The 27,140-nt window shown below is 44.0% G+C and overlaps 1 protein-coding gene across 3 annotated transcripts in view; it reads left to right on the top strand.

Moving 5' to 3' along the window:
* Positions 1 to 27,140, top strand: part of LOC115085173 (cytosolic non-specific dipeptidase-like) — a 139,831-nt gene that overhangs the window by 90,337 nt on the left and 22,354 nt on the right. For all 3 annotated transcript variants that reach the window (XM_029590876.1, XM_029590875.1, XM_029590874.1), the window contains exons 8-9: positions 4,673 to 4,833; positions 17,010 to 17,174. In XM_029590876.1, the coding sequence (XP_029446736.1) occupies positions 4,673 to 4,833; positions 17,010 to 17,174 (326 nt within the window). The remainder of the gene's footprint in view (positions 1 to 4,672; positions 4,834 to 17,009; positions 17,175 to 27,140) is intronic.

Genomic DNA, 27,140 nt, shown 5'->3' with positions numbered 1-27,140 from the left:
TTTTTTCAGTGCTTCAAAGGGGATTACATTCAGGTACTGTAGGTATTTCCCTATCCCCAGAGGGCTTACAATCTATGTTTTATATAAGCTTTATTATATTTTATTTTATTTGTATAATAAACTTTATTTTGTCAGGACTCTTTCCTGGTGATCTCATCAGATGCAGTGGTTTTTCGGCCAGTGCCATCTTTTCTCCCTCATGTCAATTTGGCTTTTCACATTAATCAAGCGATTTCCTCCCAACTTTTTCTCGGGAGGAATGAGGATTTGAGTATCGGTCTCTTAGGTGCTTGGATGTGCTGAGGCTCATCATGCACTATTTGGAGGACACAAGTTTCACAAGTCAAACAAGTCTTTTGTTTGTTTTGGGGGGTCTGCATAAGGGAGAAGGCAGCTTCTGAGGCTACCTTGGCTCGTTGAATAAAGTTGATTCAGCTTACCTTCTGAAGGGCAAGTGCCCTCTGGATTTGGTTCACATACACTCCAAGGCACAAACTGTGTCTTGGTTGAAAGTGCAGGTGTTGGCGCCCGCCAATATTTGCAGAGTAGCCACCTGGTCCTCACTGCTCACTTTTGTGAAGCATTACCGGTTGGATGCCATGGCACGGGAGGATACAGTTTTGGGGGTGGAGTCCTTAGGCAGCCCTTGCTTCCTCCCACCCAGGTAGATGAAACTTTGGTACTTCTTACTTGTCAGGGCTGAACTGGTATAGCAGGACAAGATGGAAGGAGACCTTTCCTTCCTGTTAATTTCCTTTCCATTAGTCCAACTACACCAGTCCAGAACCCACCTGGGAAGCAAAGATTTGTTGGGTTTTATGTTTCAAGGAGGTTGGTTTTTCCTTCTTTCCCTAGTTGTGTTCTGGTTCTTTCTTTCATTTCTGTTGCAGGCAAACATAGTCTCTGAATTGGAATAAAAGATTGTTTGTTTACTTGGATGGTGGTCTGATCTGAAGCTTGGTCAGAAGGATACTGGATCTCTGCTGCTAGCACCATCTCTTATGTAGTAGCTGTGATGTCCCAGTAGAAATCTGTATAGTCTGCTTCCATCTGCTGGTAGTTGAAGATAACCCACTTGTTAGGGCTAGACTGGTGTAGCAGGACTAAAGGAAATGAACATGTAAGTAAATGTTTCCTTATTACTTTTATGACCTGCTTAAATTGCAAAAACACTCTAAGCGGGGAGCAACAGTTTAAGCGCAAGTAATCACAATATATAAAAAATGTGGGGGAACTGCAACAGAGAGGAGTGGGAAACCATTGCCCTACCGGGAGAGACTCTCGTTTGACACCGTTACCCTTGGAACAGCTGCAGGTCTCGGCGGCTGCCCCGACCCGGAAGGAGGTCCCTCGGTCACGTGAGCAGTTCGTGCCTGCTGCTATAAAATCAAGCGGCAGACACTGGAAGTTGGGAACTGCAACAGAGAGGAGTGGGAAACCATTGCCCTACCGGGAGAGACTCTCGTTTGACACCGTTACCCTTGGAACAGCTGCAGGTCTCGGCGGCTGCCCCGACCCGGAAGGAGGTCCCTCGGTCACGTGAGCAGTTCGTGTCTGCTGCTATAAAATCAAGCGGCAGACACTGGAAGTTGGGAACTGCAACAGAGAGGAGTGGGAAACCATTGCCCTACCGGGAGAGACTCTCGTTTGACACCGTTACCCTTGGAACAGCTGCAGGTCTCGGCGGCTGCCCCGACCCGGAAGGAGGTCCCTCGGTCACGTGAGCAGTTCGTGTCTGCTGCTATAAAATCAAGCGGCAGACACTGGAAGTTGGGAACTTCAACAGAGAGGAGTGGGAAACCATTGCCCTACCGGGAGAGACTCTCGTTTGACACCGTTACCCTTGGAACAGCTGCAGGTCTCGGCGGCTGCCCCGACCCGGAAGGAGGTCCCTCGGTCACGTGAGCAGTTCGTGTCTGCTGCTATAAAATCAAGCAGCAGACGGCGCACTGCCGCCGTCGGCGCACGCTGCCTAAGCCGCGCGCTCCGTAAGGGGCGCGCGGCTTGGTCCGGCGAAGGCCGGCGAAGGCGAAGAAGGCGCCAAGAACGTTGCACCAGTGCAGTGGTTACCAGTCCTTACATCTGATTCCGATACTTGAGCATTAACAGAACTGTGAGTAGATCCCTAGCTCATTGAAAATATTACTTGAATACGATGCCTCATACGAAACGTAAGGGAAAGGTCAGGCAGGAGTCCTCAGTACCTGCCAGACCGAACCCCATACAAGCAATGATTACAGGGTTCTACTCACCGTCGGGAGTTATAACCCCGGAGAGGCCTATTATGGAGGTAGAAAAAGAGCTAATTTCTCCTTCATCGGGCGAAGTGACTCTTAGTCCCGGGGCACCAACAGTACCGATTCCCCCTCGGTCTACTGGCTATGCCACTGAACCAGACTTTTCAGACATACGGAAGTCGATGTTACTGGAAAGTCCTATTGAGGAGGCACAGGGTATAAAGCCAGTATGTGCGAGTGTGCTCGAAGGAGCAGCGGGTCCATCATCAGAGGGAGAATATATTGTCGGGGGAAATAAGAAACCCGACGGGAGAACAAAAATTGCCGAAGAACTTATTTCCTCTCCCGATAATGGGATCTTTGACAGACAAGGAACTATTGTTCAAAATGTTATTTCCTCAACCCCTACTTATGTTGTGTCTCCTCCCAAACAGGTTTCCCTAGAAATGCTATGGCAAGCAATAACGGCTTTACAGTCTAATATTACAAATTTAAATGTAAATATTAAGGAGATGCAAAATGTGATATTAAATATAAACCCACTGGTTACTAGTAACAGCTCAACATTAATAAGAGTAGAAGAAGAATTAAATTCGGTAAAAAAATGTGCAGGCCAGTATTATCAAAGGCGAAAACATCATAGCTAAAAAAGTGGAGTCTTTGGAAAATGAAATTCGATATTTAAATCTTAGGATAATTAATTTCCCTAAGTGTAAATTAATTTCAGCAAGAGAACAACTAAAAAATTATTTTGTGAATATCCTCTCATTTTCATCTGAAGACTTACCTTCTATAGCTAAGGTTTATTTTATTACACAGAATAGCCAAAATGCAAATATAAATCAGGACCAACAGGAGTTAACTTTAAATGTCACAGAATTAATTTTTAGCAGGGAGGTTGGTTCGGGTCAGACAATAGATCCGCTGACCTCCTGCTTGAACAAGGTTTATTGACAAGATTCACAGACTGTGAGCTATTAAATGATTTAACATCTTAGTAAAATAATTAAAAAAAGGGGGTTTTTTGAATGTGAATCAGATTACATAGTGTGATTCCCCCAAAAATTGTTTTGGGTGCTTTTTCATATTTGGTATTTCACAGAATTAATTGAGACATCTCTTAGTGCCCAAGTGGAGAATAGGGGTACCCTTGTGGTAAAATTTTCTCGGTCCGAGGACAGAGATAAAATTCTTAAGGTTTATATGTCTAATAGGACCTCGCTCTACTTGGGCCAGAGAATCTGGATTTATCCAGATATAGCAAGGGACACCCAAGTCAGGCGGAAAAAATTCATTACCTTAGCAAATATAGCTAAAACTTATGGGATACGAACTGTAATAAGATTTCCCTGTAAATGTCTGATGTGGGTGAGGGGAAAAAATATATATACTATGAACCTTCCGATTTGGAAAAATTTTTAGAAGGCCAAAGGGCCCGAGGTGATGAGGAAAGTAATGTTAGCCAGCAATAACTGTTTGGTTTAGTAAATTGGCCTGACCAGTTTCTGTTACTATATGTTTGTAATTATATCTTCTTTTTCTTTTAGAATTATGCTCATTAGCAATTCCCCTATATTGTTTGGTAAACGGGAAGGGGAGATTTGTTTTATGTAATGCTAATTTGAACTGTTTGGAAGTAATTAGAAATATGTTAATCCCCTTTCCTTGAAAATAATTTCATTGTATGGAATTATAATAGATGTTTTGATTTTGTTTTATGAATTGAAATCAGAAATAAAGATTTAAAAAAAAAAAAAAAAAAAAAAATGTGATAGAAGGAACACAATATCCAAATATTACCATTTAAAGCATAAATTATCTGAGAATCTAAAAAAGGTCAAAAGCAGCTTAAAATTTAAAAGGATGTCACTAATTTCTGGAATGCTAAATAATCTTGCTCCTTCCAAATATTCTAGGGAAAGCTGTTCAATAACTGTACTCTTAAATATAAGAGCCATTCCCTGGTGAATTTTAAAACCTGCTTCCTTAAGTGAGGGTACAGTCAATAGACTATTCTGAGACCGGCAAGTATGGAACCAAACTGTTTTAAAAAGAATCAGCATCAACATCACTTAAAGATTTAAAAACCAAATACAAAACTTTAAGAAGAATATGGAAACCCGCTGGAAGCACGTGAAGTTGCTTTTAAAATAGGAGACACATGCTCACCATATGCGCAGTACCTGTGAGATCAGATACTGCATACGGTGCAGGCTGCAGCATTTTGAAACAATTGAAGGCAAATTTATATTTCTTTGGAAAATGGATAAGTATACTGTTGCAGTAATCCAAGCAAGTTAATTCAAATGCCTGGATTACTGCCTCAGTCTGCTGCCTTGCCCTACTTGGAATGAATGAAAGCATTTGCTCGTGTGCTTGATAAAGTGTCTTGAGAGGGAAAAATCTAATTTTTATTTTTTTTTTTGCTCATTCAGGTTCCTTGCTGGGCAAGAAAGGGAAGATTCTCATTCCTGGTATTAATGACGCTGTAGCTGAACTCAAAGAAGAAGAGGCTGCATTATATAAGAAGATGGACTTTGACTTGCAGGAATATGCAAATGATATAGGAGCTAAAAAACTTCTCCATGACACAAAGGTGGTGCATGTCTTGTTTGCCAGATAATTCTACCAGAAGCTCATGTTCCTGAAGCAACTTTATCAATTTTTCAGTTATGAATGTAGCAGCTTTGCAGCAAGGATTACAAAATGGGAAAAGCTGCCACTACAAGAGAGGCAGTGCCTTGTACAAGTTCTACTCCACTTCCAGTTGAAGCCAGCTGTAACCCCCTTTTTTTTTTTTTTTTAATGCTTTGAATTAGAGAGCTTGTGTCAATTCAAAACTGTAATTAAGAGGGTATAGATACTAAAGAGGTGAAGGACAAGGTGGGAGGGCAGAAGAGGACAGGGAGGCTGGAGGACTTCAACTTTAGAAAAGGAAGTGAGAGAATTAATGACAGAGGTAGGGGGGAAGAGAGCTACTATGTATTGGTAATGCTCTGTAGATAGCATTTTTTTTTAATTAATTTACTTGGCTGTTGATTAACCACATCTCATGTTAAAGTGTGACTGACTTAGTCTGCATTGACTGATCTTTTTTGAGAATCTACAAATAATCGGAGCAAATACTTTGACTGTTCTCCTAGGACAAGCAGAATGGTAGTCCTCACAGATGGGTGACATCAGATGGAGCCCGGCACGGAAAACTTTTGTCAAAGTTTCTAGAACTTTGACTGGCACACACTGAGCACGCCCAGCATGCCACTATCTGCACGTCCAAGTGAAGTCCCCTTTCACTCTCTCTTTTTTTTTTCCGCGGTGATAGTTGCCTCGCAGTTTTTTGCAGCTCTGCTCTTCAAGTATCTCTGTGCTTTAAAACAGCTTTTTTTGCCCATTCTACGTCAGGTTACCCTTCTCCGGTTGGTGCTTTTCCCAGCGCGGTAGGTATTTTTACTACTTCTATCTTCTTTCCAGTCGATTCCCGGCGTGTTGCTCCCGAGTGGCCACTGGCCTTTGACCATTCACCGGCTTACTTTTATGGTGTCCAGTTTTCATCAGTGCCCCCATGAGCCATGTCCATCTCAAATCCATATGAGGTCTGCATCCTCTGCCTAGGGGCATCACACGACATCCGAGGGAGTCAGCTGTGTGATCAGATGACCCCCAAAGGCTGTTGTGCTTGGCTTGATGAAATGGAGAAACCTTTTGGACCAAAGAAGCCCATGCCAACTTCGGAGTCTTCAACGCCCGGGGGTTGAGAGGAACAGATGGATACTCTGCCCCTTTCCATGCCCCTGGCGAGTTCTTGCAAGGAGCCGGTAATTGACCCTCGCCGATTTCGGAGCTCTCCAGGACTTCAGGATCCTCAATTTCCTCTGTGCTGGGAAAAGACCGGACTGAGCATGGCTTCAGTTCCAGTGCAGCACTGACGGTAGCCGAGAGACCACCAAGGAGGCCCCATCCTCTGACAGGCCCGGGAGTCCTAGGCATTCCCCACAGTTAGCAGTGCCAGGCACCAAGCCTCCTCTGGGTTCTGGGGAGGCTCCAGTGATGCCTCGCCCCCTCCATCAGTCCTGTTTCACTAGACTTCCAGGAGGAGTTGGACTGCATAGTGCAGAATGTGATACTCTGAGCCCTGTGGGGTGTTGAGCCGCCACCAGCACCGGCCCCTGCGCCATCTCTTGGTGCCCCTGCTTGAGCATCTGGACGTCCTACTCTGTCCTTCCAATGCAGTCTGTGCCCTGGGGCTCTTTGTTTCCCCAATGGCCACCGATGCCCTCCTTGGAACCAACTCCCTTCCGAGGATGACACATAGCGGCTTCGATGCCATCTGGTCCTTTGGTCCCGAGACCACAATTCCCGGAGTCGGCAAGGACATTGGGTCTCTCACGGCTGTCGGCACCATCACTGCCGATGGGGCTTCCAGTACCCTCTGCCACCAGGGCCTTCAGTGCCCTGGCCTCAGGGTTTAGACAGGCCTCTCCCACAAGGCCCCGCGAGGACTTTAGTGAGGAGGAAGGCCCATATGACCCTTGGGGAGATGACTCCGAGGAGTGCTCTGAAGGCTCTGGTGATCGCCTCTCGGAGCCCTCACCACCAGAAGAAAGGTGTCTGTCTCCTCTAGAGGATCTCTCCTTTGCAAGTTTTGTGCGGGCCTTGGCTGAAGCCATCCCCTTCCAACTCCTCACGGAGGAGAATGCCCTCCAAAAGATGCTGGAAGTGTTCCAGTTCATTGATGCCCCAAAGGAGTTGGTGGCTGTTCCGGTCCACAATATCTTCAAAGAGCTCCTCCTTAGGATGTGGGAACACTCGATATTGATTCCTCCCATGAATAGGAAGGCAGACGCCACCTATCTGGTAAAGCAAGCTTTAGGATTCAAACACCACCTCCCTCATCAGTCTGTGGTAGTGGAGTCTGCTGTTAAAAAGGCCAAGCATTCTTGCACCCATGCCTCCGCCCCTCCGGGCCGTGAACACAGAGCTGGATGCTTTGGGTAGGAAAGTCTTTCAGGGCACTATGCTCATCGCCCGTAATATCTCCTACTAGTTATATATGACCCTGTACAACTGGGACTTGTAGAAACAAATCCAAGAACTTGCTGAACGCCTGCCACAGCAACCACAGGAGTCTAAACAGCAGCCAGGGTGGCCGCAGTGGGGATCTGTGCCCATAAGATGGCCTGGCTCCGCAGCTCAGACCTTCATCCAGTTGTACAGGAGAAGTTGGCAGACCTCCCCTTTACAGGAGAGAATATCTTCAAGGATAAGGTCAGGGATGCAGTAGTTCAATTGAAAGTTCACCATGAAACCCTTCAACAGGTGTCAGTTAACGCTTCTGATCCTCCGTCTTCTGCCAGGAAATCCTCCCGACCAAGTTAAAGGAAGTCCTTATACAGGTAGAGAAAGTATTACCCTCCTACCTCCTGTGCTCTCACATCCCATGCTAGTTCCAGGGGTCGCTCGCATCAACAGCGAATCCCCAAAACCCAGCCAGCTCCCTATCAAACCCTGCCTACTGGCTTTTGACTGGAGGCGAGGGAGCACAGGTCAACCAGCCATACCCCTGGCGCGCGATCCCCCTGTAGGGTGCAGGCTTCTCTGTTTTGCCCGCCTCTGGCCACTCATCTCATCGGACTTGTGAATGCTCACCATCATTCACCAAGGGCATCATCTGAATTTCAGAGAGATCCTAGTGGATTTTCCCCCCGTGTCCATCGTGGGGTTCCTCCGCCCCACAGGAAATTCTTTTGATAGAGCTTTCCACTCTTTTGGCAGCAGGAGCAGTAGAACCTGTTTCCCATCTCAGCAAGGCGAGGGTTTTATTCAAGGTATTTCCTGACACCAAAGAGAACTGGGGGCCTACGTCCCATTCTTGACCTCAGAGCCTTGAACAAATTCCTTCAAAGGGAAAAGTTCAAAATGGTCTCTCTGGGCAAATCTGATCCCGCTCCTCAGAAAAGGAAATTGGCTTTGCTTCCTCAATCTCAAGGAGGATTACATCCACATTGCGATCTTCCCAAACCACAGGAAGTTTCTATGCTTTGTGGTGGGACAGGCTCACTACCAGTACTGAGTACTGCCATTTTGGCCTGGCTTCAGCCTCTTGGGTGTTCACTAAGTGCCTGGTAATGGTGGTAGCACACTTCAGATGTCAGGGGATACACATGTTCCTTTGCCTAGATGACTAGTTGGTCAAGAGCGCCTCCCGCAAGGGGGCAATGGATGCTTTGACCCTCACCACCATGCAGGTTCTGCAATCTGAGGTTCGTTGTCAACTACCCAAAGTCCCACCTCTACCTGTCCCCCGTCCCCCCCCCCCCAGCTGGATTTCATAGGAGCCAGACTGGACATGACTCGGGCAAAGGTGTTTCTATCCTGCGATTGGGCTCTCACCCTGTCCTCACTCACTTGCTGTGGGCCACATGGCAGCCTCTGTCCAAATCATCCCATTTGCCTGCCTCTACATGCTCAGGGGACACTGTGGTCACAATGGCAGCAGGCATCCCAGGACCTTGGAGCCCGCATCTCCATCACGCAGCCTCTGAGGATCTCCCTGTCTTTTTGGGAAGATCTCTCCCATCTGGAGCAGGGGATTCCTTTTCAAGTTGCCCCACCAAGTGGTTCTTACTACTGATGCTTCCACCCATGGTTGGGGAGCCCATGTAGATGGCCTTCGCATGCAGGGTCACTGGATGACTCAGGAAGCGCTGCACTAGATAAACATCCTGGAACTTCAAGCAATTCGCTACGCTCTTTGGCTGTTTCAAGACCGCTTGTCCCACAAGGTAGTCCTGATTCGAATAGAAAATCAGATAGCAATGTGGTACATCAACAAACGGGGGCCCAGGGTCATACCTCCTTTGTCAAAATGTTAAGAAACATGGGGGTAACCTGCACGGAGCGGCAGTTACTACCTTGGGAAGCTTGCTGGGCAGACTAGATAGACCATTTTGGTCTTTTTCTGCCGTTATTACTGTTACTATGGTCATGGGCTCTGTCGCAGGGCATGTCCCTGCGAACCACGTACTTAGCTGGAACATTGAACATGCTGGCAGACTGCCTGAGCCGCTCTTTTCAGCCACACAAATGGTCACTGAACCCGGCAGTAGCAGCCTGGATTTTCCGCTTATGGGGAATTCCGGATGTGGTTCGCTTTACCTCCCCTTACAACTGCAAGGTGAACAATTTTTGCTCCCCTTTCAGAACGGCAGACGCCGACCCTCTGACGCCTTTCGCCTTCATTGGGGCACAGGCCTCCTATACCCGTACCCTCCTATTCCACTGCTCATGAGAACTCTGAGCAGAGAATCCTGGTGGGCCCCCTACTGGCCCAGACAAGTCTGGTTCCCTCTTCATCGGGACCTGTAAACCTTTTTTGAATCCAGCTACACTAACTGCACTAACCACATCCTCTGGCAACAAATTCCAGAGCTTAATTGTGCATTGAGTGAAAGAATTTTCTCCAAATAGTCTTAAATGTGCTACTTGCTAATTTCATGGCATGCTTCCTAGTCCTTCGGGCACTAGTCTTGACGGCCTGGATGTTGAGTGCTTTAGTCCTCCAGTCCCTGGATTTGTCTGACCATGTATCTCAAGTGTGTTAGCTTCCAGGAAATCTTCCACCAGAAAGTTTTATAGTTTGAAGTGGAAGAGGTTCTCCGTCTGGAGCAAGGGGAATGGTTGGACCCATTCACTTGCCTCGTTCCAAGGTTTCTGGAATACTTATGGCAGAGGAGGTGGGGGCCTACTCCTGGCCGCAAAGAAAGAACATAAACTCTCCTCTCAAAACTGCAACCTCCCCAGCCAATATGAAATTGCCTTCTTTAAATCCAAAACTCTTCAAATCTGCCTCATCTACACCCCCCCTGCCCTGCTAGAAAACAACTCCTCCCCGCTCATTGAATTCTTTGCCAATTCTCTATCGCCAGACCTTCCTACTATCCTCCTTGGTGACTTTAACCTACACGTTGATGCCACTCCGCAATCCCCCACCTGTGAAGCTTTCCTTTCCTCCCTCGAGACCATGAGATTTACACAACTCATACACTCCCCCACCCACAAGGCTGGCCATATCTTAGACCTCATATTCACCAACTCCCCACTCACCATCATCAATTCCCCATCTTGCACCCCCATACCATGGTCTGACCACTCCATCATTCAAACCACCCTGGCTTTTCAGCAGTCCTCCCCCCCCCCCCCCCCCCCCCCCAGCCCCCACCCAGGCACAATCCTTCAAATACCGTAAATCATGTACACTAGATACCCTTTCCATTGCATGCTCAGATGTATCCAACCAACTGGACCTTACTTCAGCCGACAATGCCTTTACCTCATGGCATGATGTCACCCTCAACATAGCAAACAAACTCTGCCCTATCACTACAAAAACCATTAAACCAGCCCTTTCAAATAAAAAACCATGGTATTCTACAGAGCTCAAGAACCTCAAAACCCTTCTCAGAACCTCGGAAAGACGCTGGTGCAAACATCCCTCCCCAGCAACCAAAACTGCCTACTACCAGCTCATGCACCAATATAGGAATGCCACTATCTCAACTAAACGAGAATATTATGCCAAAAAGATACATAGTTTCCAATACAATCCCAAGGTGCTCTTCACAATGGTCTCCAACCTAACCAACTCCACCCCCACACAACCACTTACACCCACCACAAAAAATCACTGCAATGAACTTGCGCACTTCTTTCAAAACAAAGTCACTTCTCTCACAGCACGCTTTTCGTCTAACCCAAACACTGCGACTCCACCTTTCTTCAATCTCTCAGCTACCCCCTCTCCTCCTTTGACTCATCCTCGTCCCTTGAAATTGAAAACATCTTAAAAAAATGAGACCCTCTTCCCATCCCTCTGAAACCATTCCTACCAAACTCCTCATAGCTATCCCCAAAACTATCGCCAAACCTCTCTCATCTATCTGCAACTGTTCCTTAGAACAAGGCACAGTCCCCAATATTCTAAAACAGGCTGTGGTGAAACCCATCCTTAAAAAACCTAGCCTTGACCCTGCCATCTCAGCCAATTTTAGACCTATCTCTAACCTCCCGTTCCTATCCAAGATCTTGGAAAAAATAGTCAACTCTCGCCTTTCTGATTACCTAGAACAACACAACATCCTTCCATCCACACAATACGGCTTCCGTAAAAATCTGAGCACTGAAAAATTGCTTCTATCCCTGACTGACACCATTATCAGAGGATTTGACTCGAACTCATTTCTTCTTACCATGTTAAACATTTCTGCTGCATTTGATACCGTTAACCATATCATTATAATCAACATTCTCAGTAACATCAGAATCTCCGGCACCGCTCTCTCCTGGATCAAATCATACTTACAAGATCGTCACTACACAGTTTCCACCAGCAATAATGAATTCGACCCAATTAGCCTTCACCGAGGTGTTCCCCAGGGCTCCTCTCTATCCTCCACTCTATTTAACATTTACATGCTCCCCCTCACCACCCTCCTTACCAATCTTGGCTTTAAACACTTTATCTACGCAGACGACGTCCAAATTATTTTCCCCTTCACTGATTCCCTCCAAACCGCTCTTCAAAACTGGGAATCATGCCTGACTGCTATCAACCAACTACTCACTGACATGCACCTTGCTCTCCATCCACAAAAAACAGAACTCTTTATCTCCAACAAACATCCCTCTCCCTTCATTCCCCTTGCGTACTCCACCACGTCATTCCCCTCCCACACCCGTAGCCTTGGTGTCCTTATTGACAACCAGCTCTCTCTCAAACCCTTCATTAAATCTATTCTAAGTGACTGCTATTTCAAACTACAAACCATCAAGAAACTCAGACCCCTCCTATACTTCACTGATTTTCGTACAGTACTACAGTCTATTATCTTTTCTAAAATAGATTACTGTAACGCACTCTTCCTTGGCCTCCCTGCCATACACACCAGACCATTACAACTCTTGCAGAATGCCTCAGCACGTATCCTTACTAATTCCAGAAAACGTGACCACATCACTCCTACCCTCATCGTACTCCACTGGTTGCCAATACAATCCTGCATCATTTTCAAAGTTCTTTCCCTTATACATAAAAGCATCACCAATGAAAACACTAACTGGATAAACCCCCCACTACTTCTTCGCACCTCTACCTGACCAACTCGTTCTGCCCTCCAAGGAACTCTACGTAACCCCTCTATCAAATCCACTAAACTAATCTCCACAATGAACAGAGCCTTTTCCCTGGCTGGCCCCACCCTATGGAACTCCATGCCCCCAGACTTACGCACTGAAACCTCTACACCCAAATTAAAAAAGAAAAAAGCTAAAAACCTGGCTGTTCCTACAGGCTTACCCTTCCTACGATAACCACCCCACTGACTACCCACAGAGCTGCGGCTAGCACCTTTACATTGTATTACCTTTTACAATATGCTTCTACCTCCCCTTGTGCTAACACTTAGTTAAACTACTCATCCCACTCCTCTCTCCCCCCCTCTACTAAAACCTTCTTTGAAACATCCTTCTGTTACCATATTGTTCGATCGCAAATCCTGTAATTTTCTTATGCCTACCCAGCTCCTCAATCAGTTTATGGACGACATACCACTGAATCCTGTAAATAGTTACTCAATTGCCAGGTTATTTTGTTAGTTTTTGTACGCATAGTTCCTGTTCTATGTAAAGGCATTGCCGAATAGTTACAAGTTATATGTAAACCGATACGATGTGCAAACTGTTGTCGGTATATAAAAAACTATAAATAAGATACAAGAGGAGTGTGTTTGGGCGGTGGACCGCATTCTCCAGACGTTACGCTCTCTGGGTTGGGTGATCAACCTGGCGAAGAGTCAGCTGTCACAGTCTCAATCCCTGGAATACCTGAGGGCCTAATTCGATATCCGATATGGCCGGTTGTTCCTGACAGTGGACAGGTTAGCCAAATTGCATCGGCAGGTTGAGCAGCTGTTACACCTCCAAGTTCTGAAGGTCTGGGATTACTTACAAGTCCTAGGCTCCATGGCCTTGACATTGGAGCTGGTCCCATGGGCCTCTGTTCACATGTGCCTGCTGCAGAGATACCTGTTGTCCCGCTGGGATCCAATGTCTGAGCAATACCACCTTCTGTTACCTCTAGGGAAGGAAGCCAGAGCCAACCTGCATGGTGGCTATCCTGGCCCCATTTGGAGAAGGGAGTGAGTTTCGAAGTCCCGGATTGTGTGGTGGTGACCACAGATGCCAGTCTCGGGGGCTGGTGAACTGTGTGTCTGGGTCATTCGGCTCAGGGACTCTGGTTACTGGAGGAGAAGTCCTGGTCTATCAACCGCTTGCAGACTAGGGTGGTGCGCAGAGCTTTGGAAGAATTTCTGCCGCTGGTGCAAGGTCACATGGTTCAGGATTTCTCAGACAATGTGATTATTGTGGCATACATAAGCCGTCAAGAGGGAACCAGGAGTCAAGCAGTGGCTCAGAAAGCTCAATTGCTGTTTGCATGGGCGTAATATCATCTAGAAGGGATTGCAGCTTCCCACGTCACCAGAGTAGACAATGTGCAAGCGGTTTTCTTCCGCCATCAACAGCTGGATCCAGGGGAGTGGGAACTGTCCCTAGAACCTCATTTGTGCCCGATTTGGGGGGGGTTCCTCAACTGGACTTCATGGCGATGCGGGTCAGTGTGAAAACAGCTCAGTTCTTCAGTTGCAGACGGGACATCGGTTCGGTGAGTCTCGACGCTCTGATGTGGCAGAGGGGATCCTTTGTGTTCCCTTGTGGTCCCTCATAAGGTACGTGCTATGGCGCATAAAGGCCCATCCCAGAACTGTGATTCTGGTAGCTCCCGAGTGGCTGCGTCGTACATGCTTCGTGGATTTGGTTCATCTGGCTGTGGACTGACTCCTATGACTAGCTCATCTGCGGGGGTTGTTGCATCAAGGTCCCATCTTTTCGGATTGGGAGGATCACTTTTGTCTCGTGGCCTGGCTTTTGAGAGGTGGCAGTTGCTACTGAAGGGTTATTCTGAGTCTGTCATTGCTACTCTTCTTCAGGCCAGGCATCTGGCGACCTCCATGGCGTATGTCTGAGTTTGGACCTACATGTTCAGCAACAAGTGGATCCGCTAACTTCCTCCATCCCACATTTTTTATCTTTTCTGCAGCAGGGCTTGTCAAAGGGTTTGGCTTATAGTTTGCTGAGAGTCCAAGTTTCGGACCTCGGTTGCCTTAGGGGCAAGGTTTAGGGTAAGCCGTTGGCTTCTCATCCCGACGTCGTCTGTTTCCTGAAAGGTGTAAAGCGTTTGAAGCTTCCAGTCCAGAAGGTGTGTCCTGACTGGAATCTCAATCTGGTGTTGCAGGTGCTCTGGGAGGCCCCCTTTGAGCCCTTGGCTCGGGCCTCTCTAAAGGATCTAACTTTGAAGATGGTGTTCCTAGTGGCGCTTTGCTCAGCGCGAAAGATATTGGAGCTGCAAGCTCTTTCTTGTCGGGATCCTTTTCTGCAGATTTCTTCTGAAATGGTGTCCTTGCGTACGGTACCTTCCTTTCTGCCGAAGGTGATTTCCGCTTTTCATGTTAATCAGACAGTGGAGTTACCATCTTTTGGATGTTTGGCATGCTCTTCTGCGGTATTTGAAGGTCACCAATTCTTTCAGGCATTCAGATCATCTTTTTGTGATTAGTGGGGCAAAGAAAGGGGAGATGGCATTCAAAGCTTCTTTAGCCTGTTGGTTGAAGGAGACTATTTGTGCTGCTTATATTTCTAAGGGTCGGAAGATTCCAGTTGGCCTTAAAGCCCATTCCACTCGGGCTCAGGTAACCTCGTGGGCAGAGTGTCAGTTGGTCTCTCCACAGGAGATTTGTAGGGCTGCAGTCTGGTCCTAGCTTCATACTTTTACCAGGCATTATCATCTGGATGTTCGCGCGCCAGAGGCTGCGGTTTTTGGGGAAGCTGTGTTGAGCGGGTCTTTTGGGTTCCCGCCCAGTCTAGGGGTGCTTTGGGTACATCTTACTTGTCTAGACTGATCTGAGTATGTTCAGGAAAGGAAAATTTGGTCCTTACCTGCTAATTTCTGATCCTGTAATACCACAGATCAGTCCAGGGGCCCGCCTTGTTGCTACTTCCGAAAGACTGACTGTCCTAGTGTTGTCTTGAATGCTTTCCGAAGAGTTCTTTTAATAGAATGTACTTGTCCTTTTGAGTTCAGCGGTTGTTAAATGTTTGCTTGCTGCTTTTCCAGGGAATCCCTGGTTTAGTTTGCCCTATTTTAAGGGAATGGTTTTCTTTTTTTCATCTTGGCTTGATACCAGTCAATACTGAGGGACTGCAGGTGACACACTCTGTCACAACAGTGAGCATTACCTGTCACAAGTGATAGCTTGATAAACTACAAAAACATCATACGCTCTGGGGGTACCAATGATTATAACTCATTCAACATCCACAGCCATGGGGTTCATGTTTTATTAGCCTGCAAGGCATCATCGGCCTATTGAAGGCATTTATATGAGGTTTCCCCAGATGCTATTACACAATCTTTTTCCTCATTTGTGTTAGACTCATTCAAATTTGCTACACTCTGTTATGTAGCAGTGCCTCAAAGTTTTGTTCTTTGCCTCTATCTGCTGGTAGGAATGGATAAGCCCACTTGTCTAGACTGAGCTGTGGTATTACAGGAACAGAAATTAGCAGGTAAGAACCAATTTTCCTTTCCTGCCTAAGGTAGTGACTGATTTTCACATCAATCAGTCCTTTGGGTTGCCCATCTTTTTTTTTTTCCAAAGCACCATTCCCACCAGGGAGAACTGGCTGTACACATGTTGGATTGCAAAAGAGCTTTGGCCTTCTATTTAGAACGCACAGCAGGCCATAGACAATCCACCCAACTATTCATATCTTTTGATAAGAATAGAATGGTGGTTGCAGTGGGTAAACGGACCTTATCCAACTGGCTAGCAGACTCCATCTCATTCTGCTATGCGCAATCAGGCCTTTAGCTGGAAGGCCAAGTTAAATCTCTCTGAGAGGGCTATAGCGGTGTTGGTGGCCCATTTACAGGCAGTTCCCGTCACCAAAATCTGCAGAGCTGCAATGTTAAGCACCTTGCACGCATTCACCGCCCATTACTGCTTGGACAAAGATGGTCGACTAGACGGTAGATTCGGCCGATCTATCCTACACAACCTCTTTCAGGCTTAAACCCAACTCTTCCTACCTAAGGCCCCTTAGTTGGAACCCGGCTTTCTCCCTATTGACAAACAGCACTGCAGTTGTTGTTATGCCAGTTGGCACCTTGTTCGGTACCTGTTGGTCTTGGTTGTTTATGGGAGCAATCTGGAGCTTGGTATTCACCCATCTGTGAGGACTACCATCCTGCTTGTCCTAGGAGAAAGCGCAGTTGTTTACCTGTAACAGGTGTTCTCCTAGGACAGCATGATATTAGTCCTCAAGAAACCCGCCTGTCACCCCACAGAGTTGGGTTTTTCCTGCGTTTTTGTGTTAGTTTTTCACTCATGATTTTTTTCTATATTACAAGACTGAAGGGGGACCTCACATGGATGTGCAGATAGTGTCATGCTGGGCATGCTTAGTGTGCCAGTCAAAGTTTTAGAAACTCTGACAAAAGTTTTCCGTGCCGGGCTCCATCCTGCTGTCCTAGGAGAACACCTGTGTCTGCATAAATCCATATCCATTTTACTTTTTTTATAGGCAGCACATCAGTTGATCTTATATATGTTCTTTCCTTTTCTTAAATAGTTTCTCTTTTCCATTCGTTTTTCCCCACAGGAAAGTATTCTGATGCACAGGTGGAGGTACCCATCTCTCTCACTTCATGGGATTGAAGGAGCTTTCTCTGCAACTGGAGCCAAAACTGTGATTCCAAGGAAAGTGATTGGCAAGTTCTCAGTCAGATTGGTGCCAGACATGACTCCTGAGAAAGTTGAAAAGCAGGTAAGTGATGAATGATAGCACATCTTGTTCAACAAAATCTTGGCAGGTGTCTAGATCTTGTAGACCAGCCCACTTGTATGCTAGTGGCACACTTGAGTTTTGGATAAGTCTAATTTCTTCCTATTGTGGAGATGTTCTGGGGCTTTAGAGAGAGGAAGGGCTGCTATGCAGGACTGGGACTAACCATCTCCCTCCCCCCCCCCCCCTTTCCCCTGCTCACATTAAGAGACAGAAGGGTTCAGATTGGAGAGACTAACTGGGGATCTCTTTGCTGGCATGACTAGTAAGAGAAGCACAAGGGAAGAGTAGGCTAAACATCAAATATGAATGCCAATAAAGAACACAAGGCCCATCTAGTCTGCCCATTTTCCATTCCTGTTGCCATTTATTTATATTTGATTAAGAGTGAGTAATCAAAGACCCCAGCGTGGTTTACAATAAAACAATAAAACATCAATTTTCTCTCTCTCCTAGCACTTCACTACCTTTCTCCTTCCCGCAACTTCTGCGCTTGCTGTCACCTGGCCCCCATCCTCTCCTTTTTCCTTTCCTGCTCCACCTCACCCCTCCCTGTTATTTGTAATTTCCTCTTCTGCCTTTCCAATGTTGATTGTGAACCGGCATGATATGTCCTATGAATGTCGGTATATTTTAAAAGCATTTAAATAAATAAAAAATAAATAAATAAATAGATAGATGTGATGGCAGAAAAGGACCAAATGGTCCATCCAGTCTGCCCAGAAAGCTTATGGTTGTAATTAGTAGCCATGCAAGCCATCTTTTATAATTATCAGTTTCCCAGACTGTCAGTCAGGGCTCTTATTGGTTGCTATTTGAGTCCAGTTCCCCGTTAACTCTTGTCATTGAAGCAGAGAGCAATGATGGAGTTGCATCAACAGCATAAAGGCCCATTGGTTAAGGGTAGTAACTGCCGCACCAGCAAGTCACCCCCATGCCCTCTTTTCTTCATTCACATCCTCTAGCCTTAAGGGATCCATAGTGTTTATCCCATGCCCCTTTGAAATATTTTACTGTTTTTGTCTTCTCCTCCTCCTCCGGAAGGGCATTCCAGGCATCCACCACCCTTTCTGTTAAGAAATATTTTCTGACATTCGTTCTGAGTCATCCTCCCTGGAGTTTCATTTCATGGCCCCTAGTTCTACTGATTTCTTTCCAACGGAAAAGGTTTGTCATTGATTGTTCATTAAAACCTTTCAGGTATCTGAAGGTTTGTATTATATCTCCCTTGCACCTCCTCTATGGTATACATACACACATACACACAATAGAACAAAATAACTCTCCCCCAATTAAAAAGAAATCCTTTATCCGACAAATGTCAATAGATTAATATAATCCCCCAACTACCCCTCCCATCCATCTACATTCACATCTCTACCAACCCACCCTATCATCTCCCAACAGCCAAACTACCCACAGACCACTTGGCAAATTTCTCCTCAATGTAAATCTACTCCACCCCTTCAACTTTCTCTAAATATATGCAAAAACAACCAAGTTTTCACCTCTGAGCCCATATGAACAGGTTTTACCTTCATATCCTCAACATTAAAGATCTGTGCTTATCTCATGTTTTGAATTGTTACTACTTCTAGTCTCCACCACCTTCACTTGGAGGCCATTCTTTGTATCCACTGCTATTTCTGTGAGAGAATAATTCTCTGTTACAAGCCTTCCTAAATGGTGCATCCCATCATAACCTCTTATTCTAGAACTTCTTTTCTACTGAAAAAGCTTTTTTCTTTTTTTTTTTAATGCTTTCTTTATACCTTTCTTGGGTATTTTTTTTTTTTTTTAATGATTCTATCGATCTCTCTATAGGATACAGATTTAGGGTTTGATGTACTAAAGAATTTTCTCTTTCCTCTGCACTCAGGCAGGCCAATCCACATCACTGGTTTATGTTCTCTTACCAGCAGATGGAGTTGGTGCAAAGCTGACTCGCTGACATCACTGACATTTAGCCCTGCCCCAACATCAGCCTGCCAATATTTTCAGTCTCCGGAAGATGGTGGACATGCACCTCCCCTGTGGGATTGTTTGTGGTTATAAAAAAAAAAAAGACTAGGAGAAGATTCAGACACACACCACTTGAGCTCCTGAAGTGACACTCTTTGGTCCCTCCCTCAGTTGAGTGCTTTAAATCTGGAAGCCTGACCAGGTATAGACTTTAAAAAAGAGGTCGAGGGATTGCTGGGTGGTGAAGACTTGTGCTCCCCATATAGCCAGTGACCTGATCGTGCTCTCAGCCAGGGAGGGCTGATCTCAGGTTAAAAAAAAAAAAACCAGTAGGGAAGTTATAGGCCTCATCTTTTTTTCCTTATCAGGTCCTCCTTCCCTCTGCATCTCTTACCCCCTTTTCCCTCTCTCTTCTCTGGGGAGTTAGTATAGAGTTGGAGGTAGCTCAGGCTCGGGTTGAGCAGCTTTTGGCTTGGCCCAGCTTCTCAGATTTATTCAGTCAACTGTCTGGTAGGCCGCGGCAATGGCTTCTTTTCCTGAACTCTTGGTGTGTACATGCATTCTCACCACGCAGCAGTATCCTGATGTGGGCGCGCACGTGCATGGGGGAACTTGTGGGCGTAAGACTGTGGCTTAGATTTGAGCGTGTATTTGTATGGGTACACCTGGGCACTGCTGGTAGGAGTGCATAACCCATTGGTGTGGATTGGCCTGCCTATCTTAGAGGAAAGGAAATTATTGGGTAAGTAGAAATTTCTCCGTTTTGTCTCTTCTCTCTAATGAGAGAGAACTGAAAAAGTAAAAGGCTGACTGTGCCATAATAAGCAATGACATCCAGAAAATTGTGCACTCACAATGTTGATCACACCATCAAAACTAAACCTTTTTTTTTTTTTATTTAAGAGGAAAAGACTACAGATGCCAAATCTGTAACAAATTCACAGATTTGTTGAAAAGGCAAAATCATGAGTCGTAAAAAAATTTTAATTTTTAACATTGTTGTGATTATCCCTCCCCCCAAAATTTTAAATTTTACAAAATTTTACCAAAATTGAGACTAAAATTTAAAAAAAAATAAATTTGTAAACTCAAAAGCATTTAATAGTCCAAAAGCCTTCACTCGTGTTGAATAATTTTAAAGTTCATAAATATGACTCAAGCTCAGAATACTTAACGCTTGTTTGATAGAACGGTTTTTAAGTAGATGAACTTTCTTCTTTAAATGAAACCACTCAAAAATAAACTCTCTGTCCTGGCCAGTGTTTCACCTCAGCGGCTGCCTCAGGAAATTTAATTTTCTGCTTCCAGTTTGTAGCATTAAAAAGCAAAAATAAATTAGAAAAAACTAAATTAAGCAAAATCCCTTTCAAAGTATTTTTTAACCTACCGATTTGACAATGCGTTGCTCATACAACAGTGGGCACTCATCTGTGGCAAATGCCTACGAAAAACTTGAAGTAATAAAGATCAGCAGCATGTTGATCTTTATACCAGGAATAATCAATCTTATTCACTTTCATATCTATCCTAATAGGTCCTTTATGTCAATCAGATTTTCCCCAATCATAAGATTCCTTTTCAATTCCTTTCTCTTTCATGTATCAGTATATCACCCTACTACTACCCCAAATCCAGTGTCATGCTTTTTTTTTTTGCTTAAATCTTGCATGACACACTTAATTTCTCTCTTTCTGCTCTATCTGGATGATTAATAAATCCAAAGTAATCAATTTACCTGCCTTTCAGACTAATTTTAAAACTAACACATGCATATTGGCTCTCAAGCAGAGATACGCTGGAATTTTAAATCATGTCTATACTTGGGCTTGTATGATTTCAAATACACCTATGCAGAAGTATGCTCCTAATTTTAAGAGGTTACTCAAGCAAACCTACTTCACGTATCTTCCATAGGACTTTGCCAGCTTGAACACTTGTATGTAAGTGGATTTTAAAACATGCTCACATGAGGGACATTCCCAGTTTTACCAATTAGTCCACCAGTTTTCCCAGTCAATCTCGAGGTCATCCAGACCCCTCTGGTTCTTCATCCTGTATGCTCCCCAGTTGACCCAGACCCCTCACTCTGTCACGTAAGTTCTAAAACACAAGATCTGCAGATTTGCTCCTTATCAGGTGCAGCAGTAAAATTGCATGACTAACAAGCCGCCTCACATTGCAGCCTCTGTTTTTAAAATGTGGAATTCCGCGCATAAGTTGGCAACGCCCTGGCATGCCCATGCCCCACCCTTTTTCTGTCATGTTATTTTTTTGTTCATACACGAACATATATGCAAGTAAATCACAGTTTTTAAAATCCATGTTGCTTGCGTACATCCCATATACGTGAGTATGTGGGCATTTTAGCACAAGAAATACTTTTAATATCGACCTCTTAGCGAATAAGAAATTCATCTGAGGCAGGGTACAGCATGTTAGAATGGTAAAATAGTCAAAATTAGGTGTAGCAGCTTAACACATCTCTAGACTGAAGGAAACTTCAGAAAGGATTAAACTTGGCGAGAATCAACAATGAAACTAAAGTTGGATGAAAATATACAAAACTCAGTAAAACAGTAGGTTGTAGCAGCACATTCACGGCACTCATTTAAAAGCTGCCAAGGAGTTTATAGTTGATTCTAATGCATGTAGGGAGCAGGTATTTTCAGAGTGGAGGTAGTTTTTGATCCTTTTGTAGATCTTTGCATCATCTGCAACGAGACTCACCTGATTTTCTATTCCAGGGCTTCTCAAATCCACCCTGTCTTGGAGGCCTCATAGCAAATCATATTTTAGCATATCCACTATGAATATGCACTCCTTCAGAGTGGCAGCCCCTGCCACCAGATTCATGGTCTTCTTGGTAACCGCCGAGACTGCTGCATCCACCTTAGGAATCTTACAATAAACAAACAAAAAAAGACTGAAATCAGTTAAGAGTTAAAACAGCGTGATCTATTGTACAGGGTAGGACTGTTTAAATTGGTTGGGGCAGGTGGTTAATCGGAAATGTTCCTGGAGAGAGTTAAAAAAAAAAAAAAGTTTGGCAGTAGAAAAAGCATGATCTCTAGTTTCACCCAACTGTGCACCACAGAGTGACAGAACTTCCAGTAATCATTTTAAAGGGAGATTTAGTTAGTCTTTTGTTATTGCTGTAGAAATAGGAATATTTCTGTAGTAACCAGATTTCTGGAAAAGAACTCTCTAGGAGTGCTTGGCTAAAAAGCCATGCTTTAACCTTTTTCCTGAAAGTTAGGTAGCTGGGCTCCAAACTGGATAATGGAAGCATATTCCAGATCTTTGGTGCATAAAGCTAAAGACCTGAAGTCTGGTGCCGGATAGTCTAGCTGAATCTAGAGATGGGGTGGAAAGTAGAGCTGGTTGGGCAGATCTGAATTCTCTCTTGGGGAACATAAGGGAGGAGGAGTTGCAAGAGAGATACTGGGGCCTGTTGAAGTCAAAGCAAAGTGTTTTGAATTTGATCCTGTTCTCTATTGGTAGCCAGTGTAGTTGAGATAGAATAGGTGGTCAGATGCTTTTGCTCTTATTAGAATTCTTGCTTCTGTTTTATGTAAGAGCCAGAGGCATTTTGAATTGTATAGGAAGATACCATTAAATAAAGAATTGCAGTGGTCTATTCTGCTTGTGTTTAGTGCATGTATTACTGCAAATAGATTGTATTTATCTAGGTAGTTCCATAGTTGGCATAACTGTTGCAGATGCATGAATGAGGTGTTTACTACTTTGGAGATGTTTCCATACTGAGGTTTTGATCAAGTAGAACCCCCTAAGCTTGATACTGATTCTTTTGGATGTAAAGGCATGCCTAACAAATAAGGTGGTTACCTTAAGGGATGATCTTGGCGGCTAATCCAGAAAAGTTCCAATTTAGAGGGGTTCAATTTGGGTTTGTGGTTGCTGAGCTGTTGTGCCACTGATGTAAGACAATGGGTGGGATTTGAAATGGAGGGTGACTGATCAGTTCTAATTTTGATACAGTTGAATGTCATCCACAAAAAGATGGCACTCAATGTTGAAGGCCTGAATGAGATCACATATTTGACAGATGTAAATGTTAAAAAGAATAGGGGGCGAAGGAAGTGACATCCACCCATGATGGCCTCGTAAATCTCTTGCTCTATGTGGCTACTTAAACAATGAGCGATTCTAACCATACTGCACCCAGAATAAAGCTGAAAGGAACAGGTAGCAATGGTGCATCGAAAAAAGTCAATCGATCTGCATGAGTTCTCCTTTACCAGTGCTGCAGTTATCCTGAAAGACAGAGGCTCGGATGGCAATATTGAGCATGCCACAGACCATGCTTCTCCTGAAGCTGATGGTGAAGACTGGAAGCGGGAAGGAGGAGCCGACAAGGGCCGACTTTCCGAGTGTGATTCAGTGATCTTAAAGCTGATATTGCAACAGTGAAGTTGAAAATACAGGCTACAGTAGAAGAAATGTACCTTGGAGTCACTGATTTATGGCAGAGAGTGTTTGATGTGGAGCAGAGGGTGGACGAGCAGGCCAAGGATATGGTACAGCAGAAATAAGAGCTGCTGCAGATGATGCAGGGACATCAGGATTTTAGACAAAATTGAAGACCTTAAATTGCTTACATAGAGGGAGCATTCGTATTAAGGGGTGTGCCAGAGGAAGATGTTTCTAATTGTACCCAGATTGTGAGAGATTTGCAGGCTTGTTCTATTACATGATTCTTCAGAAATGGAGCCTTCAGAAGTGGTAGACTGGGTGCATAGGGCACAGGGGAGACCATTATGTAACAAAATAAGAGATGATATTGCCTGCCTTTCTCACTTTCTATTAAAGATAAAATATTGCAGAAAGCCAGAAGTATGGGAACCATTACTAGGAAAAATAAAATCCATACAAATTTAAAATAATTTAGCTATCACGCTACAGCGTCATAAAAATATGAAGCCGATTATGGATTTGTTGAAAGCTGAGAATATTCACTACAAATGGTTATATCCCTTTGGAATTTCCTTTGCGATTAGTGGATGTGGTTCGCAAGGGAGTTCCTTGGAAGCAGCAAAGGCTATCTTACAGAAAGCTGGCATTACAATGAAAGAATAAGTGGAGGTTGAAAAACCGATGCAAGGGTGCCAAACATCACACTGCAAAGAATTGGTAAAGGAAGGAAAAGGCTATGGCTGAACTCTGATAGTGACTTACCATCTTGCTACCATTGCAGAATTCAGCTCAATCACTATCGAAAGTTGCTCAGAAGCAGAGTTTATTTGCATGTTGGTTGACTATTTATTTAAATGGTTCATACATGCTCCTCAGTTTTATACAGGTGGGGGAGTATTTTGTTCTCTTTTATGCAGTGTATTATACTGTCTGCTATTGAAAAAAAGATATGGTTGGAATGTCAGTATATCTGAACTAGTTAGAATATTGGGAGCAGCCACTATTGGGTGGCGTCATTCCCCAGGGGAAGTGTACTGGGGTGTGCACATACTTGGTTGGAGGGGAGCTGGAAGGGGAGAGGGGAGGTCTAGCAACTTCTGTGTAATCTAGCTGGGAAAATGGTGTAATCATTGATAATGGCTGACATAAAGGTTGTCTGCTTTAATGTTAAGGTTCTCAATTCTCCTAGAAAGAGGTAGCTATTAATTGGGGAAGCAAGAGCTACATGGGCCTCAGTGTTTTTATTCAGGAGACCCATTTCAAGAAAAGAGATGAGCACCTACTCAAAAGTAAATATTTTCTTTCTTTTTTGCATCTAATAATATATGACAAAAACATGGAGGGATGGGGATTGTTTTCCCAGACATTGTGTTTTTGGGGATTTTTTAAATTTACATTTTATTATATTTCAAATTATTACAATGAAATGACAAGTAAAGCATCTTCATAACAACAAAATAGGCAATATTCATGCAAAAGCCCACATTATTGGGGGAATAATAAAGAAAAAGGTCCAATTGAATTGAAAATACTGTACCGGGAACTCCATACCCATCTCTTCAACTAGGGATTATCTTGTCAATTAGAAACCTCTCAAGATCTACAGGATCTGAAAAAATAAACTTACCACCTTGAAAAGATATAACACACTTGCAAGGAAACTTCAAATAAAAAGATGCCTCTAACACCCTGGACTTCAACAAAAGAAACTGCTTCCTTCTTGACTGAGTTTCCCTAGAGACATCTAGAAAAATCATCTGAATTTTTTGTCCACAAAAATTACTCTCCTTGAACTTAAAATATTGGCGACAGATCAGGTATCTGTATCTAATACAAAAGTAACCACAAAGGTGGCTTTATTTCTTATATCATCAGATTCAAGAAATGATGAAATATTAGGACTTACAATTGATGTTAAGGCGTCAAAAGGCCCATCGGCTAAATTTTCCCCCTCTTTTTAGCAGGCAGCTAATAAGAATTAGAATATCTTATCACTTGAAAATTGAAGGGTCTCATTGCATATTTTTTAAATAGCTAGACTCCTGAAAGGAGGTAAGTTATAGGAAAATTCAATAGACTTAAATTCTTTGAACGCAAATGGTTCTATAAAGCTTCATACTTCTGGTGGATAATTAAATTATCCTTAATGCCTGTAACTGAGGTTGATTGCAAATTAGATATAGCGCCAGACTGTAATTTAACTTCATATTCTAATGTAAGGGATCTACTTTCCAGCTCTGAAAACTTGAGATGCCTTTTCAGTATAATAAGATAACTGAGTTACAGAATTAGTTAAAGAATTATCAATCCTAGAAATCACTCTCCAAATATCTTTAAGAGAAACTTCTACTGGTTCCTCTTGAGTAATCAAAGAAGCCCCGTCCTTTACTAAATTAAATAAAACTGGCCCAGGAACAAGCTGGGAAACTGTTGGCAAAAATGGTAGATTATCCAGGTTCTCTATTCTCTCAGTCACTAATTGCTGGTGGTAGGCATGGGAGCCAAAACCTGTTGAGATTCCAAAGTGTTCATATACTTGAGATGAGTTATTTAAAGAAATATTTAAATCTCACACAGGCATACCTGGAGGAGATTGGGGTTTAGGGGGTGGAGAACACGCTTCTGGGGATAATGAAATCCCAGCTAATTCTGTACTGAATTCACGCATTGATGAATTAGCTTTACATGTAAATCCATTGGCCCGTGAACTGATGTGGGGGTGGAAACTGTTAAAGTTTTTCCCTTCCCTTTCCTTCCCATAATAATCTAAAAATAACAGAAGGAAAAACCGGCAGTACACCTCGATTTTGTAGTCCTCGGGCTCCTATAACGGGCAGGGTGTCCAAGCAGGTGCCCGCAGTGATCACAAAAGCCTCCAGGTCCCAGCAGCAGAACAGGAAAGGTCTCTTCCCCCCAGACATTGCGTTTTGAAGAGATGGAATGTAGAAAGGACAAAGAAGGCAGGTTCTTGGCAATGAAAATTAAGGTTGGGTACAATAGGTATAATGTTGATAAATACAGTATATATGCTCCAAATTCTGGATAAGGAGAGTTTTATCTGAAGCTCGGAACAGTTAAGTGATATGATAGGCCATGTGACCATGGTAGGGGATCTTAATCTTACCTTTAATACAGTTATGAATAATTATCCCTTACCTGCAGACCCATTAAAAGCTCCCAGAAATAAATTGAAGCTTCTGGCCGATTCTTGGGGACTTTTTTATGTCTGGAAGGCACGGAATCATCCTTATAATTATACTTTTTTTTTTTTTTTTCTAGAGTTAATAACTTATTCATACACAGACTTACTCCTCCTTAATTCGTTTATCGGCCTGTAAAACACACACAGGCCCTATCACATGGTCTAACCATGAGCTTTTAGCGTGTGAGCCTAACCTACTATAGAGAGAGAGGCCAAAAATATTAGAAATTAAATGACTCTTTACTGAATGATAAGCAGCTTTGTACAAGACTGAGAGAAGATATGCAAGAATATTTCCATTTAAATGATACTGGAAAAGTTTCAGTGCAGATACATTGGACTGTTTTAAG

Source organism: Rhinatrema bivittatum, chromosome 2 (assembly GCF_901001135.1).
Source record: "Rhinatrema bivittatum chromosome 2, aRhiBiv1.1, whole genome shotgun sequence".
Classification (NCBI taxonomy): domain Eukaryota; kingdom Metazoa; phylum Chordata; class Amphibia; order Gymnophiona; family Rhinatrematidae; genus Rhinatrema; species Rhinatrema bivittatum.
The sequence above is the reverse complement of the archived record's forward strand: the minus strand, read 5'-3'. Positions and strand labels throughout refer to the sequence as shown.